The following is a 16,691-nucleotide window of genomic DNA, read 5'->3' on the forward strand; positions in this document are numbered from 1 at the left end:
ATTAATCGGCCTACATAATAAAATGATGACAGTGACCTATTATCTTAAAGAAGCCCAATGTACTGTTTAAGCAGTGTTTCCTATTTCCTGCAAGCATTTTCAGCTTTTAACAATGACATTCAACCTCTCTTTTAAAGATTTAGAAAGAGGCTTCGGCAGTGGGAAAAAAAAGAAAGAAAGAAAGAGGCTATGACAGAAATTAAAGTTATATTTGAAAAGGGAGAAAGCTAGGCATCAAAACTTAAGCAAAAGGTAAAGTTGATTCTAGCATTACCTTAGCCATAACAGTTAGGGCCATAGCATTTTTCTTTCCCTCATATCACTAACAATAACTACTTATATGGATTATTTTTTAATATATGATTTTTATAAATTATATATATATATGATATGGTATTTTTTAAAAATTATGAAAATATATAATTTAAAAGATAAAAAAATTGATGAAGTATAAAAAATTGTTAATGATAATTTTTCAAAAAAAATTTAAAAATTAAGAAAAATCAAAAGTTGGCAATGACGACTTTATAAAATAATTAAATATTTAAAAAATATATAAAAAGTCGCCAATGATGATTTAAAAAAATAGAAAAAATATCCCTACTTATATTATAGCATACGAAAATGCAAAATGAAAAAAAATCAATGTGAGAGTTAACAGGGAAGAAAATTGCAACACTTTTGGTCGGTCAGAAATTCAAAATTTAGAGTATTAACCTCGCTTGAATTCTTCCCCATATTCAACATATTTGAAAGAATCAGCAAAATTTGTCCAAGCAAAATATGCAAGTTAAAAAAATTTAAACTTACTGATTCCATTCTCATAAGTTTCCATTTGTAGAGATTCCTTTACTTGGAAAAAATATTATGAAAATAACATTGAATTTCATTGTTTCAGACTCAGTGAAAGACTACAGCACACATCACTAAATTCTAAATCATAATGAAGAATTAAAGCAAAAAGAAGCTTACAACATCCTACGTACAGAGCAGACCAACAATAATAGCATACTAGTTGGTCCCATGCATTTTCAAAGTTTGCTTCAATAAAGACTACTCATACATTTCCATTTTCCTTTTATTTTGGTAGGTCCCAGTTGTGTAGCTACTTCACTTGTAAACTTGCTAGCTTTTTATCCAGGCTTGATTGTGTTCATTGATTAAAATTAATTTGCATTTACATGAACAGTACAACACATTTTTCTTTTTACCCCTAAAAATAAATTGGTAATATGCAACGTGCATACCCCAAAGTTAAAAAGTATATGAAAAACAACCCTTGGAGGAGTATACAACATGCTATGCATATTACCTGTGATCACAATTCTTAGAAAAAACTGAACAATATAAAGTGATTCAGCAAAACACCAGCTTCTAGCAAAAAGGGGCATAATACAAAATTTTTCAACAGATGTGGCAACAGTTCTATCGTAAATAATCAACCTTAGACAGCTATGAAATCGTGGCCTAAATAGTCTTTCCTCATAATAGATACAATGTTATCTTTGATTGATGATTTATGAATCATGGACGAAATCCAAGAACCATTATTTACTATTTAGACAGTCTTGATTAACGAAGTCGCCAGCAGTAACTAACTACTTAATACTCATAAGGTTTGTGATGTATGTACCCAAGACATCAAAAACAACAAAATATTTGTAGTGGAGCGGAGATGGGCTCTGTTGATTGATGAAAGCTTCACAGGTGATACACGATCCATTGTTCCCACTACTCATACATACAATTTTCCTTTTACTTTGGTAGGTCCCAATTGACAAGCTACTTCACTTGCTAGCTTTAGATCCATTCTTCGTTGTGTTCCTTCACCACTCACTAAACCAAAACCAAACTGTAATAATCTTTTCTCTCAATTCAATCTTTGATTTGTGAAAAAATGGCTGAGGCCTTACTTGGATTTGCATCTGAGAAGTTGCTTGCACTGATTCAAAACGAATTTGCAACCATTTCTGGAGTCAAGGAAAGGGCTGAAAGGCTATCAAGCACTATGGAGTTGATCAAGGCCGTTCTTGAAGATGCTGAGGAGAAACAAATAACTAGCCATGCTGTCAAGGTTTGGCTACAGCAACTCAAAAATGCTGCGTACGTGCTGGATGATATCCTCGATGAATGTTCCATAAAATACCATCAACTTGGTGGCTTATCCTCTTTCAAACTGAAAAACATCAAGCTTCGTCATGAGATTGGCACCAAGCTCAAAGACATCACCAGGAGATTTGATCAAATTGCTGAAGACAAGAAGAATCATGGCCTGTGTGAGGGTGTTAGGCGAAGGCCAAGTGAAGTGGATGAATGGCGCCAAACCAGCTCAACCGTTGACCAACCTCGAGTATATGGACGAGATGATGACAAAAAGAAGATTGTGGAGTTTCTTCTTAGCCAAGCACCGGGCTCGGACTCCCTTTCTGTCTATCCCATCGTTGGCTTGGGTGGTCTTGGAAAAACAACACTTGCCCAATTTGTCTACAATGATAAAGCGGTAAGTAGCCATTTTGATAAAAGAATTTGGATTTGGGTTTCTGAAAATTTTGATAGGAAGAGGATTTTGTGTTCCATTATAGAACATATCACAGAGAAAAAGTACCAGGTCATGGACTTAGATGTAATGGAAAGAGAAGTGCAAAAACTATTGCAAAGCACAAGGTACTTGCTCGTTTTAGATGATGTGTGGATAGCAAATAAGGAATTGGAATTCGGATTAACCCAAGAGAAATGGAATAAGTTGAAATCTGTGTTGTCATGCGGATCCAAAGGTGCTTCCATTTTGGTGTCTACTCGAGATAAGGAAGTTGCAGCAATCATGGGAACATGCAAAGCTCGTCATTTGTCTGTTCTATCCGACGATGACTGTTGGTCATTGTTCAATCAATATGCATTTGGACCTGACAAAGAAGAGCGTGAAGAGCTTGTGGCTATAGGCAAGGAGATAGTAAAGAAGTGTGGGGGATTGCCTCTTGCAGCACAAGCATTAGGAGGTCTAATGCGCTCAAAGAGTGAGGAAAATGAATGGCTTGAAATTAAGGAAAGTGGGCTTTGGGCTTTATCAGATGAAAATTCTATTTTGCCTGCATTGATGTTGAGCTACTTACATTTGACACCAATCTTAAAGCAATGTTTTTCATTTTGTGCCATATTTCCCAAAGATAGAGAGATCTTGAAGGAAGAATTGATTCATCTTTGGATGGCTAATGGGTTTATTTCATCTAGGCCAAACTTGGAGGTAGAAGATGTTGGCAATATAATTTGGAAAGAATTGTACCAAAAGTCATTCTTCCAAGATGTCCAGATGGATGATGCTTCAGGAAGAATTTTATTCAAGATGCATGATCTTGTCCATGATCTTGCAAAGTCAGTTATGGGGCAAGAGTGTCTGATTTTGGAGAATTCAAACATGACTGATTTGTCAAAGAGCACACACCACATTAGCTTTGGCTCTAGTCTATCATCCTTCAGCGAGGGAGCTTTGCAAAGAGTTGAATCTTTGAGAACGTTATATCAGTTTGAATTTCCACTTGACTACAAAATTTCAGGTTACTTTCCAATAAACAGTTCTCTCAGGGTTTTACGCACAAGTTTTTTTGAGTTATCATCACTCGGGATTTTAATCCATCTGAGGTACTTGGAGCTTCGACATTTGGAGAAAGAAACCTTGCCTGACTTAATCTGTAGCTTGCAGAAATTGGAAATCTTGAAATTGATTGCATGTTGCAAGCTAAAGTTTCTGCCAAAACAAATGAGTTGCTTAAAAAACCTCAGACATTTTGTCATCGAAGGTTGTTCTGATTTGACTCATATGTTTCCTAAAATTGGAAAATTATCTTGCCTAAAAACATTAAGTATGTACATTGTCAGTTCAGAGGAAGGGCACAGCTTGGGAGAGTTACAGCATTTAAAGCTGGGAGGAAAACTGAGCATCAAAGGCCTAGAAAACGTTAGCAGCTTATGTGAGACTGAAGGGGCCAATTTGGTAGGAAAGAAAGACCTAAAGGAGTTATGCTTATCATGGGGCAACAATGGTGAGACCACGTCACATGGTACTAATGTTGAACAAGTACTTGAAGTGCTTCGGCCTCATTCAAATCTCAAGAAGTTGGAGATAAATAGCTACGAAGGGTTAAACTTGCAAAGTTGGATGGGAATTCTGAATGGTTTGGTTGCTCTTAGACTTTTTAATTGTAAGAACTGCACACATCTTTCGTCACTTGGTAAACTACCATTTCTAAGAAAGCTTGAATTAAAGAAAATGGATAATGTGCAGTACCTTCTCAACGATGAATGTTACAATGAGGTGGAAGTGACTGTGTTCCCGTCACTGGAGTATCTCAAGATACTAAGGTTACCAAAGTTAGAGCGGTTGTTGAAAGTGGAAAGAGGGAACGTGTGCCTCCGTCTTTCTGACTTATACATCTCTAATTGCCCTAAACTCGAGTTGCCATACCTTCCGTCTGTTAAAAGACTAATATGCAATGGGTGTAACGATATGTTTTTGAGCTCAATATCAAGCTTCAACACTCTTACAGTCCTTGAACTTACTGCAGATAGAAACACGACAATCACATCCTTCCCAGAAGGAATGCTGAGAAACCTCACTTGTCTTAAAGCTCTCCGTATATATAATTTCCAAAAAGTGAAGGAATTTCCGAATGAAATCATCTACCTTAAAGCTTTGGACGATTTGCGGATCTATTTACCGGAGATTGAGTGTTTACCGGAGCATGTTTGGGAAGGTCTATGCTCTCTTCGAACTTTGCAGATTCGTAGTTGTGAAGGATTGAGATCCTTGCCGGAAGGTTTTCAAAACCTGATTTCGCTTCAGCTTCTGTTAATTGTTGGCTGTCCAGCATTGAGTGAGCGGTGTAAGGAGGGAACAGGGGAGGATTGGCACAAGATCAAGCATGTTCCGAAATTAGTTTTGGACGGTGACCCGGGTATCCTCAACTATATATGGTGATTTTAAGGCTTCTCTGATTTCTCTTTTTAAATATAGTTTTTTGTTATCTATGTATCATCAAGTATTTAATTTCTCTTTAACTTGGGTTTATCTCATTTTAGTCAATTTGAATCAAAGCCTTCATGTACATGGAATAAGATCCTTGAACTTTTCTTCTGCATTATGTGTTTGTGTATTATGCAATAATTATATTGTGTTCATCGTATTATTATGACTAGAATTTATTCATCATTTTAATTAAAAAGATTGTGCGTGAAGTAACGTGTTACTTTTTAGTGTTTTCTTCAACTATTCCAACTATATTTTGCTTTTCTGGGATCTATCCAAAATGTTCCAAAAATTTATATTGGTATATCATTTTCCTTCCTACCTAGACCTCTTATTACCAATCTCTACAAATAGAATCACAAAACATGCCCATTTTCATATTTTCTAGCATGTTTCAAGCAAGAAGAAAACTTTTTTAAAAAATTAAATTGAATATCAAAATTCAACTTAAGAATCCCTTTACATAAGATAAGCAGTTGGGATAACTAACTTAACTCTTGTGAGCACTCATTTTACAACAATGCATCACCTATCTAGGGGTCTTTTTTTGTCAAAATAAAGTAAAATTTAAAATAAATTATTAAAATAAGAGTATTGGCAAAACATTTTTTTGTCTAAGGTTATTTTTGTTACGTTTATTTTTTAATAATAAATATTGTATTTATAAAAATAAGTATCATCTACAACATGGACAGTCTGGATACGGATATTGTATTACCCATTCTCATACAACATAGAATTTTTTGTCCATCGGAATGAATTTCAAAACAAAATCCGTAAGTTCCTTTGAGCTATCCCTTGCTACTATAAACAATCCTGGTTTGGGTGTCACATTGATGCATTCTTGCCAAGAAAATGACACGCAGTGTGAACAAGTTTTGGATTATGATCAGCGGTAAAAGTGCATCAACCTTGTATTTTGATTAAGATGACTCTAGTGCGTCAAACGTAAAAAGTTGAATCTTATTATTTCTGAAGCAGTTCATCATGCACACGTTCATGGAAATGGTAACTTGGTAATTTGATTTTATTTTATATTGGTGATGATGTGTCATGCTTTCTTAGTGATATTTTTCTTACTCACTTCTAGGATAACAAGGTCTCCATTTGTTCTAGCACTTGACAAGTTTTGTTTGATATTTATTGGATAATAAAAGCACAAGGCAGAGTTATTGCATTGTGGTTGAAATTTGCCAAGAAAATTGAAATTATGAGATGAGAGCTTCACATCATATTTTTAAAATTTATTTATTTAATATATTTTTAATGGTTATAGACTCGACTTCATAGAACATAAAGATTCGAGCTTCTACCGTGCCCATAAGATCCAAGAACTTCTGCCATTCCGAGAGGACATATACCTTAAAATTGTGGAAATATGTAATGTCATCCAATAAAAGAGAATCTTTTGAGGTCCTTGTAAAGAATGAATTGTAGATCAACCCTCTATTATTACTGAATTTATACGTATATACCTGATTAGTGATGATACATACCTGAGCTTCAATGAGATCTTATATGGTTAACAGTAATAAGCAGCTCCAACATTTTCAACAGAAAAATGTGTCAACATATGAAAACTATTTTGTCTCCATCTTCTTTGTTGTAATTAAAACATAGTAGGGGAAAAAAAGGTACTATTGCCAACTAAGAGTAATTGCTTTCTGTGGTATGTGCCAAGAAAATTGACATTATTGTGAGATGAGAACCCTCATATCAATTTTAAATCCAACTTAAAAATTTATTTATGAACATTTTTCAATGGTTATAGACTCGACTTCATAAAACCTAAGGATTCAACTTCTACTTTCCCCACAAGATCTAAGAACTTTGACCATGTGGAAAATATATATATATCTTAAAACTGTGGAAGTACATAATGCCATCCAATAAAAGAGAATCTTTGTCCTTATAAAGAATGAATGTATCTGATGATCAACCCCCTGCTATTACTGAATGTAATATATATACCTCAGTGATGATTCATAACTGAGCTTCAAAGAGATCCTATATGGTTAACAGTTTTAAGCTGCTCCAGCATCTTCAACAGAAAAATATATAAAAACTTTTTTGTCTCCAACTTCTGTGTTGTAATTAAAACATAGTCAGAAAAGAAAAAGACAATAAAAATTGCTATATGATGTAAAATATAGATGGTACCTTGATGTAGCAAGTTCCATTGAACTGTTCTTTAAAATTCAAGGAAGACACTATCAATTGTCTTCAGCTTTTCCATCTCCTCCTCACTAGCAACACCAGGATCAACATAACACAACTGAAATAGAAACAAGACCATCAAGCCCCATCAATCAATGGTGAAAGGCAATTGCAGTTTTGTTGAATGAAGTAAAACCTGGTATTGTTGCTTCTTCAGGGTGTGCACTCCTCTTTTAATGAGTTTCTGCCATCCAACTTTCTCCCTAAGTGATCTTTCTATAGCCACCGTTCTCTATAATGATAAATCACAAGATTTGAAAGCATGTCATGCCATCATTATTACATAACAAGTATATTCCAGATTACTTCTTTTAATAACAACACACACCAAAACACAGATAACAGAGGAGTAGGAAGAAAATATATCTAAACCTAATTCAAAATGCATATCCTTAACTGCAGAGATCTACTAATCCAAAGAGAATACAACCAATTACCAGACCACAGAGGATCGTAGAATATGATGAGGGTTGTAATTAAAATAGGTCAAGCTTTGTAATTTGACCTGACTTTCAATTGGTCAAAAAGCACTCATGATATGCATCTAAATAACAACTTAGAAATATACATTAACACACAAATACATTACATGGGCTGGATCCAGAATCAGGAGGTTATATTGTGGAATTCCAGTCCGCTGATGTTTGACTTGAATTCCAACTATTGTTCTTGAATGTCCATCATGTTGAAAGTACAAGGGCCTGTCCAAAAAAAGCGTTTGACTTAAAACACCATAACAAATAATTTTGCTTGGTTAGAACATGAGTACCTAAGTTCCACCCTCATTTACGTTTTTGAACTGATAAGAACGCGCCCGTGGCCAAATTGAGTTGTGCTTCTATTAGAAAAGTAATTCCATACAAAGTCCATAAGAACTTGATGACCCTCATTTAGTTTTGCAGCACTAACCACTTTGTCACCACAACTTTCTTTATCCACAGCATCATGAAACTGAATAAGAGAAGAACATGATGTATCTTGGCCACAACTTGTTTGAGAAACACCACGGGACACATACCTATCCATTGGTCCATAAATATTTGGAGTTTTCCTCTTCCTTCCATCATTAGTACTCAGTAGGTCTTGTGCCCCGACACTTGAACCAGGGACAGATAGATAGAGTGCTTCAGATTCCTTAGGACCAAAATCCACTACCCTCGCCCGAAGACCAAAAGAACGCAGAAGGGCAGCACATTCAGTTGTTCCTATCCATTTTTTGGAGCCATAAATAGCATGATTGAATTGATCAGAGCCCGGTGCATCAAAACCCCTTTCCCAAGCAATCTCAAGCCACCTCTGGAGTGATGGAATATCAGGAACAAATCTTGAACCACCAAACATAACTTCTCTTGCTTCTGGCCTTTGTGCAAGTAAGTGTGAGCTAAGCATTTGGATGTTACGCCAACCACAACCCCATCCAACATCCTCAGATACAATGCTTTGGAAATGATCAACATAACCTGACAAAATGCTTCTTGAGTTTTCAGCTTCAGACTCCAAACAGTTTCTTAACAATGCCATTAAACCTCCTTCAACCTTGTGACACTCACCCCTTCTCTGCAAATCAACCAAGCAAGAGATCTTTCCATCTGTTTTGCACACTCCATTACCTCTGTCATTTCCTCCACCATCACCACACCAGGTGTTACAATCTCCAGAATTTGTATCAAAATGCAAGCCATTAACCTGCAGATTATGAAACAGCACAACACAAATCCTTTTATATGTCTTACTTCTCTTGACAAGCAAATGAAAAAGTGGTCCATTTTAGACCATAAATGTGAAAACTTGAATTTCAACAAAAAGGGGTAAATAAAAGACAATAAATCAAAGGAGTCTAATGAGCAGAAATTGTTCAGAAAATCACATTGTAAGCTCATGTGGGTAACTAAAATTTATTTTCATCACCACCCACAAAGCCAACCCCTTTCAGGGAGGGTTGAAAAAAGTTTAAATTTTTATTTTTTAGTTTCTCAAATAAACGAGTCAGAAAGAAGAGAATGGGAAAGAAAAAGGGGTACCGAAGAAGAATGATGGTGGTTGTCATCGTAATCGTGGAAATGGGTGTTGGCGTGGCTGCAATTGAAATGAAGCAGAGTCACTCAGCATGCATTGAATCAAACGGGAAAGAATAAAAAGGAGAAAGAGAAGAGAATTAAAGACCGTTGAATTTGGGAGGAAGGAAATGACAAAAGACAAAAAGGGCAAGTTGTTGAATCCATATTCATCAAATGAAAATTGCAGAAAGATGAAAGAAAAATGACGTTAATGGAGGAACACTTTTTCCATTCAAAAGTAAATGGCGGGTCGCCGGGTACTACCTTCGATAAATGGTAGCAGAAATTAGATTTACTTAACCTCAGCACTAATGCGTTTAACTTTAATAACTCAAAATTATAATTTTTAATATATATATATATATATATATATATATATTACATTAAAATTATAAAAGCGTAATAAATTCATTATTATTAATTGATAAACTCAGTTATAAAAATAAAATTAACATTTTTCTGAGAAATTTAAAAATTATCTTCATTAATTTCCATTTTTTTGTTATTATTTTTTAAATAATTTTATTTTGAACATGCATATTTTAAGTAAGGAATTTTTTTTATATTTCTAACTTCTAGAACATTTAAAATTAGATAAAATTTAAAAATATTTTTTAACGTAGAAATAGATAATAAAATATTCAATTTATGTAAAAATAAAAGATTAAAAAAAGTGATTATTAATGTTTGATATTTGATTGAAATAATTATGTATGTGCATTGATAAAAATAATTTAATTATAAAAATAATTTATTTCTAAAAAATAAAATGAAATTATTTTTTAAAATATTAATTCAAACACATATTTATGACCTCACTCTATCTAAAAAAAGGTTTACTTTTCCTGCAATTATCTATATCATATTTATTTTTTACTTTCTATAAAATCAGCAAAATTTACTTTTATTTAAAAAAAATATTTTTATTTTCAATTAATATAAATATTTAAAATCAGTCATTCGATCTATTTTATTATTAATTTTATTAACAAAATTTCATGTAATTATATTATTTAAAAAATTAATGTAACACTTTTTGTGACACATTTTTTATTATGGACTAAAATTTATAAAAATTACAAAAAATTTGTGTGTCTCATTCATAAATTAATTAATCAATAATAAAAAATTAATTTTCAATAAATTTGAATAATAAAAAAAATGAAATAAAAAAAATGTATTATCTTTTCCAACTTATTTAGCATGTCATTGTGGTGTCCTGTAAATTAGAACATTCCTTGCCTCATTTATGATAATATCAACTCTTACAAAAGTGTCATTATCACCCTTCATGATATACTCTGCAGAAATTGTGAAAAACTGTGAACAGTGCAACACATCTTAAAATTTAACAAACAGCAACTTACCCCGTATTCACATGTGACTACCATTTTCAACACAAGAAGGTCACAATTGTTCATGTAAGGAACTATAACAATATCACAAAATATTTTAGTCCCTTCTTCAACTCTACATTAACTACTTTCTTCTGCTGTAGTTAAAAGCATCCGAATCTCAAGAAAATGAAAATAATACAATAGAACGAAAATCAATAAAGTTGAAAAGCTTGTCAACTTGTCTACATTACTAGCGCAATGAAGAAACGAGCCACCACTTTCAAAGACTTAATAAGGCTATGCTGCATCCATGACTTCCCCACTGCCATTCACTCGGCAAAATGGTTTTCAGCCAAAATCCACTTCAATTCATTTCATTGAAATTCACTTAATTTATAAGGACTCAATTAATTAGTAGCAAAACTTATTTTTAACCTTTAAAAAGTATAGAGAATATGCATGTTTGAACAAAAGACAAAGTGAATTCATTGTATGTTCCAAAGAGTGTTTTCAAACTTGAGTTTTAACGAATTTTATTTGGTAGAATAAATTTTACTTAAACGTGAGTTTAAGATGATATAATATATGTTTAAAAACTTTATAATTAAAAGTATATTTTTAGTAAAGCTTATTGTAAACTTTTCAAGTCAGCATAAAAGTTATAATTTATCATGTTGACTCGAAGGTAAGTTTATAACTAAAAATAATTATGGTAATACAATTTTCAAATCACATTTACATATTCAAACTTGAGGTAAAGAACATGAAATGGTTATTCAAACATGCACTCAAAATTTAAACTTGTGTCTGATTTTATATTTATGTATTTAAACATGATATTGTAAAGGTTAAACAGGTGTTTAAAATATTTTCAATGTTGTTTAGCCTCAAAAAAATTAAAACACTTCTCATAATAGCAGATACAACAAGCAGAAGAAGTAGGAACTTCAAATCAAAGATCCCATTGAGCTTATAAATAAAGCCTTAGGGTCCCCCTTATCCATCCATCCCAAAAATTCCTTTTTCTTCTCTCTTTTTTCTTATATTTTTACTTTGAGATCTTGTTCTCGGTAATTGTAGTAGTCATTTAAGTTAGGAGTGGTGTAATTTCCTTCTTTATTAAAGTTGAAGTATTGTCTTTCTTTTAACTTTTATTTTTCTCATATCTTATTTTAGTTGTGAGTTATTATTATTTTACTGTGGTTCCAATAGTGGTATCAGAGCTTTTAGGTTGTTTATATTATTTTGCTGTAGTATACATTAGTATAGTGTTAGAGAAAATTCTTAATATATTCTGTAGTTGCAGTATTGTCTGATCTACTACATCAGAAAAGAATTATTCTTATTATTTGGTATACAATTTGGTTAGGGTTGTCCATTTGGTCAGTTTGGTCGATTTCGGATGCAAATAAACTAAAAAAACTCATACCGATTTTTGAATGATTAAAAGTCGTAACCGTCCATTTAGCAGGTCAGGTTAAATAAATTTTGGATTAAGTGAGTTACGGTTTAAGCAGTCGAACAAGCGATTTAATCTAATTTGAGTGTAAAATGATTTCTTTATAAAAAACTATCAAAAATCTTATTTGTTTATTTTTAAGTCTAGTTTTAATTTTTTTTTTCTTATTGTATAATTTTTTCCCAACAGATTATAGTACATAAGAATTTAAAAAAAAAATAATGTATGGTAAACAGTATATTAGAATAAATTTTATATTAAAATCAAGTCATAATTCAGTTAAAAAATAGAATTAAAATCATAATAAATTTAAATCTGTCTTATATAGCAAATTTTAAATGAAATAATAACCAATCCAAATTTATTCATGCACATGCATTTCAAGAAGGAAAAATTAGAAATATCAATTGGGTCCTAAAGTTAGTCCACAATTAAAATAAGTATACTTAACACCTCTTTTCAAATAGTGCAGGAAAACTAATCAATTAAAATACTAAACCAACAGAATCAATATTAATTGACAACACATTGATTAGCAAAAGACAATTTCCTCCAACCCCTTAATTAGCTTTCATTTGGCTTCCTATTTGTAAATCCATGGAGAAAAACTGTAAAATAGTAATAAAATCCTTACTAGGTTAATGAATTTAATTTGTAATAAAGTTCAGCACATGAAAAGAATAAATATTGGAAGGAAATGAGTCATTTACCTATCCATGATGGTTGCAAATGTTGAGAATGATGATTTGATCTGATGAAACAATTCTTGACTCGTTTCAAAATGACCCTCAAGCTAAGAGTATAAAAGTGAAATTTATAAGATAGCTGGAAACAAAAAAGTGACATGCATATTACAAATAAATACATGAATATATTTAGTAGAAAGGCAGCATCATCTTACTATCAACAACATAAATAAAGAGGCTTGAATGGTTCCTATCCAAAATAATTCAACAAAAGCAAAAAATATCTGCATAAAAATAAATTAGAGATCATCTCAGAATTGGTTTAGAAAATCACATTGCACATTTGACAATGTTAATATGAAAAAATAAGAACCTGCACTTTGTCCTCAAGGATTCCACATAGTCCTTGATCCAAAATAAACTGAATTGATATTTCATCCAAAAAATAGCATGTATTCAAAATAGCCTTTTCATATTTCAAGCTCCAAAAAGTCATTGCTAAAATAATAATAATAATAATAATACCAAGGCAGAAAGTTACAAAAATAAAGTTAAATAAGAAAAGTAAAAAAAATAAATAAAGGTAGTATGTTAAAAAGAAATAAACAATTTACATTATAGGTAACTTTAGCTAATATTAATTGGCTGAGATAAACCAATAGAACTTTCAAGTCTAATCCCTCCACCCACAAGTGCAACTTCTCCAATAATTGACAAGTCTTCAATGCATGAGATCAAGCAAAAAAAATATTAAATCACTAAAAACAGCAAATAACATTTTTATTTATTAAATTACCAAAAACAGCAATAATAAACTGCCTGCTATAACAGTCTCTGAAACTTCAAAGTCGTCATTGATATCCTTATCCTTAAATTGGAAATGAGAAGATTTTAACCAATTTTGGATACAAACGAGCGCTTTAGTCATTTGTGGAGATAAGAAACTTCTAAAATTGTCCAACACCCTACCCCCAGTGCTGAACGCACTTTTAGATGCAACAGTTGAAACTAGAACAGCAAGTACATCTCTTGCCAAAGTGGATAATATTGGAAAATGTGAACTGTTTTATTTCTGCCATAATAAAAGATCAAATCTATCATTAAAACTCAAGCATGATTCAGCAAGATATCTCTCAAGTTCATTTTTTTCATCAATTGAACTTTTCTCTCTTAAATGTTGTTAGTAAGCATCAGCCCTTGCAAAACGGACTACAACTTGAGGAGTAGAGGTTTGAACTAGATTCTTTTCTAAAGAAACATGAGAAGATTGTGTAGCCCTATGTTGTCGCTCATGCAAGGCAGCATACCAAGCATACAATTGAAAAAGCTTATGTTAGACATCAATAGATAGTTTCCTTACCAAATCAGTGTCTTTTGGGTACATGTCTTTAAAAGACCAGTCTACATAAGTCAACTTGTATCTAGAATCAAGAATCACTCCAAAATAAAGAAGTTGGTTTATGTGTTCCACTTGACCCCAATACTTCTCATACTTCTTTTTCATCTCCAAACCTATGTTGGCAAGAATTGTGTTCAGATTCATTGCAGAATGATTCTGCTCAATGAGAATTTCAAAAAGTTGGTGGAAGATAGTATGAATAGTGACATGAGTGGAAGCAGAAAGAACCTCTGTTGTATCATGAAAGATTTTTAGAAACTTAACAAAAACTCTTGCATTCTCCCAATCACTACTACATGGGGAGCTACACTTGTAAAGAATGGTCTAAAACAACTAGCTTCAAAATCTAACTTCTCCAACGCAGCTTCAAACTTTTCAGTAGCTTCTAGCATGAGGTATGTTGAGTTCCAACGAGTGGAAACATCAAGAGATACTAGCTTCTTACAAGAGATTTTTAAAAGATGAACACACTCCTTGAATTTGGCTAGCCTTTGAGGAGATAATCGTACATATCTAATTGCAGTTTTGATGCTAGATATAGAGGCATGCATATCCTTTAAACCATCATTCACCACTAAATTTAAAATGTGTGCACAACACCTCATGTGACAAAATTCTCCACCTAAGACTAGCCCATTGAAGGCTTCAACCAATTTTTCAAATAGTTAACAGCCACATCATTGAAAGACGTATTATCAACAGTAATAGTAAAGACATTTCTAAGTCCCCACTCTCTCAAAATTTCTTCAACATTCATTCCTATGGTCTCACCTCTATGATTGGGAACAATTTAAAAGCTAATGACTTTTTTATGATAGTTCCACTCCTTATCAATGAAATGAGCTGTTAATGTTAAGTAATTTAAGTTTTGAATTGAAGTCTAGCAATCAGTAATGAGTGTGACTCTACTACAATCAGACATAAAAAAAAGCCTTAAGTCTAATTTTTTTCATCCAAAAATAGCTGATAACAGTCTCTAGTGAGTGTTTGGCGGGGTGGAAGGGTGAATTGAGGCTGAAGTTGATTGACAAGTAACCTAAATCCCTCACCCTCAACTATTCTAAAAGGTTGTTCATCTAAAATCACAAACTTTGCAACAGCTTTTCTACAAACTTCTAAATTGAATCTTAGGCTGACTGCACCTAAAACATTACTATTAGACCCAAAAGTCAGAACGGTTTGGTTTGGGTCACTATTAAGGACATATGTGTATTTAGGACAAGTACAAAGGTGACTTCCCAAACTAGATGTTTCCATGAATTTTAGAGTGACAATAGAAGGCCTTTTTGTAATAGTTGCATGCAGCCTGGGAAATGTCATTATCATTTGATAGATGTAGTTTGGTAAAATAACCCCAAACATATGAAGTCAACTTGGGAGCACTTGCATTTGCTCTCCTCTTCTTTGCTGGAGCATTTGGAAAGGTAACACTTGCATGTTCTCTCTTTTTGTTTGTAGAAGCACTTGCATCTAAAGGATTACCATCATGATTTGCACAAGTTGATGCAAAACTAGTGGGGATAGCCAATTGATTTACTGGTTGTTGGGTTTCAAGAGGCATGTACTGACCGAACTCCTTCATTCTGTTTCAGTGGAAGAAGCCTAGGTCAACAACTACTAGTTACATTTAGGTGTTGACTAACATTACTCAAAGTTTTATCAATTATTAAAAAATTCTTATGTATTAATTTCTCATCACTGATCTTAAGCATGTTGTCAGCTCACGGTAACCATCTTACTAACCATCACTTAACTAATAGCGAGAGGAAGGGGGAAAGAGAAGGTTGAATATGAAGGTGAATAAAATCTCAGACAGCATCATTGGTTAAAAATAGATTAAGAACTTGCAACATACAGCTGCCATCATTGATCAGAGAGAGAAGAACAGGTATCATTGAACAAACAATAAAGAAAGAGGTGGCAGAATAGGCAAGTGAATAAAAATATCAGAAAACATCATTGATTACAAATAGATTAAGAAATTGTAGCATGCATAACATATACAAAATCTCAAGCTGCAGTCATCATTGATTAGAGAGAAAATAGCAAGTATTAAGACATGACAAGATCTCAGAAAACATCATCAATCAGAAAAGGATTAAGTTTTCAGAAACTATAATTGAATAAATAATAGAGGAAGAGGGGGCAGAATAGGCAAGTGAATAAAAATCTTAGAAAACATCATTAATTACAAACAGATTAAAAAATTGTAGCATGCATAACATATACAAAATCTCAGGCTGCAACCATAATTGATTAGAGAGAAAAGAGCAGGTATTAAGACATGACAAGATCTCAGAAAACATCATCAATCAGAAAAGGATTAAGTTATCAGAAACCATCACTGAATAAATAATAGAGAAAAAGGAGGCATTCAACATACATAGAATCAAGACAACAACTATTATACATCAGAGAGACAACAACATGCAATGATCTCAGAGAATATATCTCAAATATGTAAACAATAGTATACATGTATCTCAGCTCAGTTATTGACATACAACTAACCATCA

The 16,691-nt window shown here is 32.7% G+C and overlaps 2 protein-coding genes across 2 annotated transcripts; one reads left to right on the forward strand and one right to left on the reverse strand.

The window, feature by feature from the left end:
• The first annotated feature begins 1,311 nt into the window (after window positions 1–1,311).
• LOC113874398 (putative disease resistance protein RGA4) lies at window positions 1,312–4,972 on the forward strand. The gene has a single exon (XM_027512617.1). The coding sequence runs from the start codon at window positions 1,898–1,900 to the stop codon at window positions 4,970–4,972; it is 3,075 nt and encodes a 1,024-aa protein (XP_027368418.1). The 5' UTR covers window positions 1,312–1,897.
• A 2,239-nt stretch (window positions 4,973–7,211) lies between these two features.
• On the reverse strand, window positions 7,212–15,757 carry LOC113874399. The gene is made up of 9 exons (XM_027512618.1): window positions 15,529–15,757; window positions 14,137–14,405; window positions 13,573–13,644; window positions 12,801–12,883; window positions 9,259–9,313; window positions 8,028–8,923; window positions 7,827–7,938; window positions 7,374–7,469; window positions 7,212–7,295 (listed from the first exon to the last, which is right to left on the reverse strand). The coding sequence occupies exons 1-9, from the start codon at window positions 15,755–15,757 to the stop codon at window positions 7,212–7,214; spliced, it is 1,896 nt and encodes a 631-aa protein (XP_027368419.1).
• Window positions 15,758–16,691: the final 934 nt, after the last annotated feature.

The sequence above is a fragment of the Abrus precatorius genome, unplaced genomic scaffold (genome assembly GCF_003935025.1).
Source record: "Abrus precatorius isolate BTA unplaced genomic scaffold, Abrus_2018 Scaffold8, whole genome shotgun sequence".
In the NCBI taxonomy this organism is placed as follows: Eukaryota; Viridiplantae; Streptophyta; class Magnoliopsida; order Fabales; family Fabaceae; genus Abrus; species Abrus precatorius.

Bases quoted from the DNA above. Each gene is read 5' to 3' on its own strand.
- LOC113874398 (XM_027512617.1), top strand. From the start codon at position 1,898: ATGGCTGAGGCCTTACTTGGATTTGCATCTGAGAAGTTGCTTGCACTG.
- LOC113874399 (XM_027512618.1), bottom strand. From the start codon at position 15,757: ATGAAGGAGTTCGGTCAGTACATGCCTCTTGAAACCCAACAACCAGTA. The intron at 9,314-12,800 runs GTAAATGACTCA...TTTCAATTGCAG, and splicing joins TTTGCAACCATCATGGATAG to CCACGCCAACACCCATTTCC. The intron at 7,296-7,373 runs GTTTTACTTCAT...TTTCTATTTCAG, and splicing joins TGAAGAAGCAACAATACCAG to TTGTGTTATGTTGATCCTGG.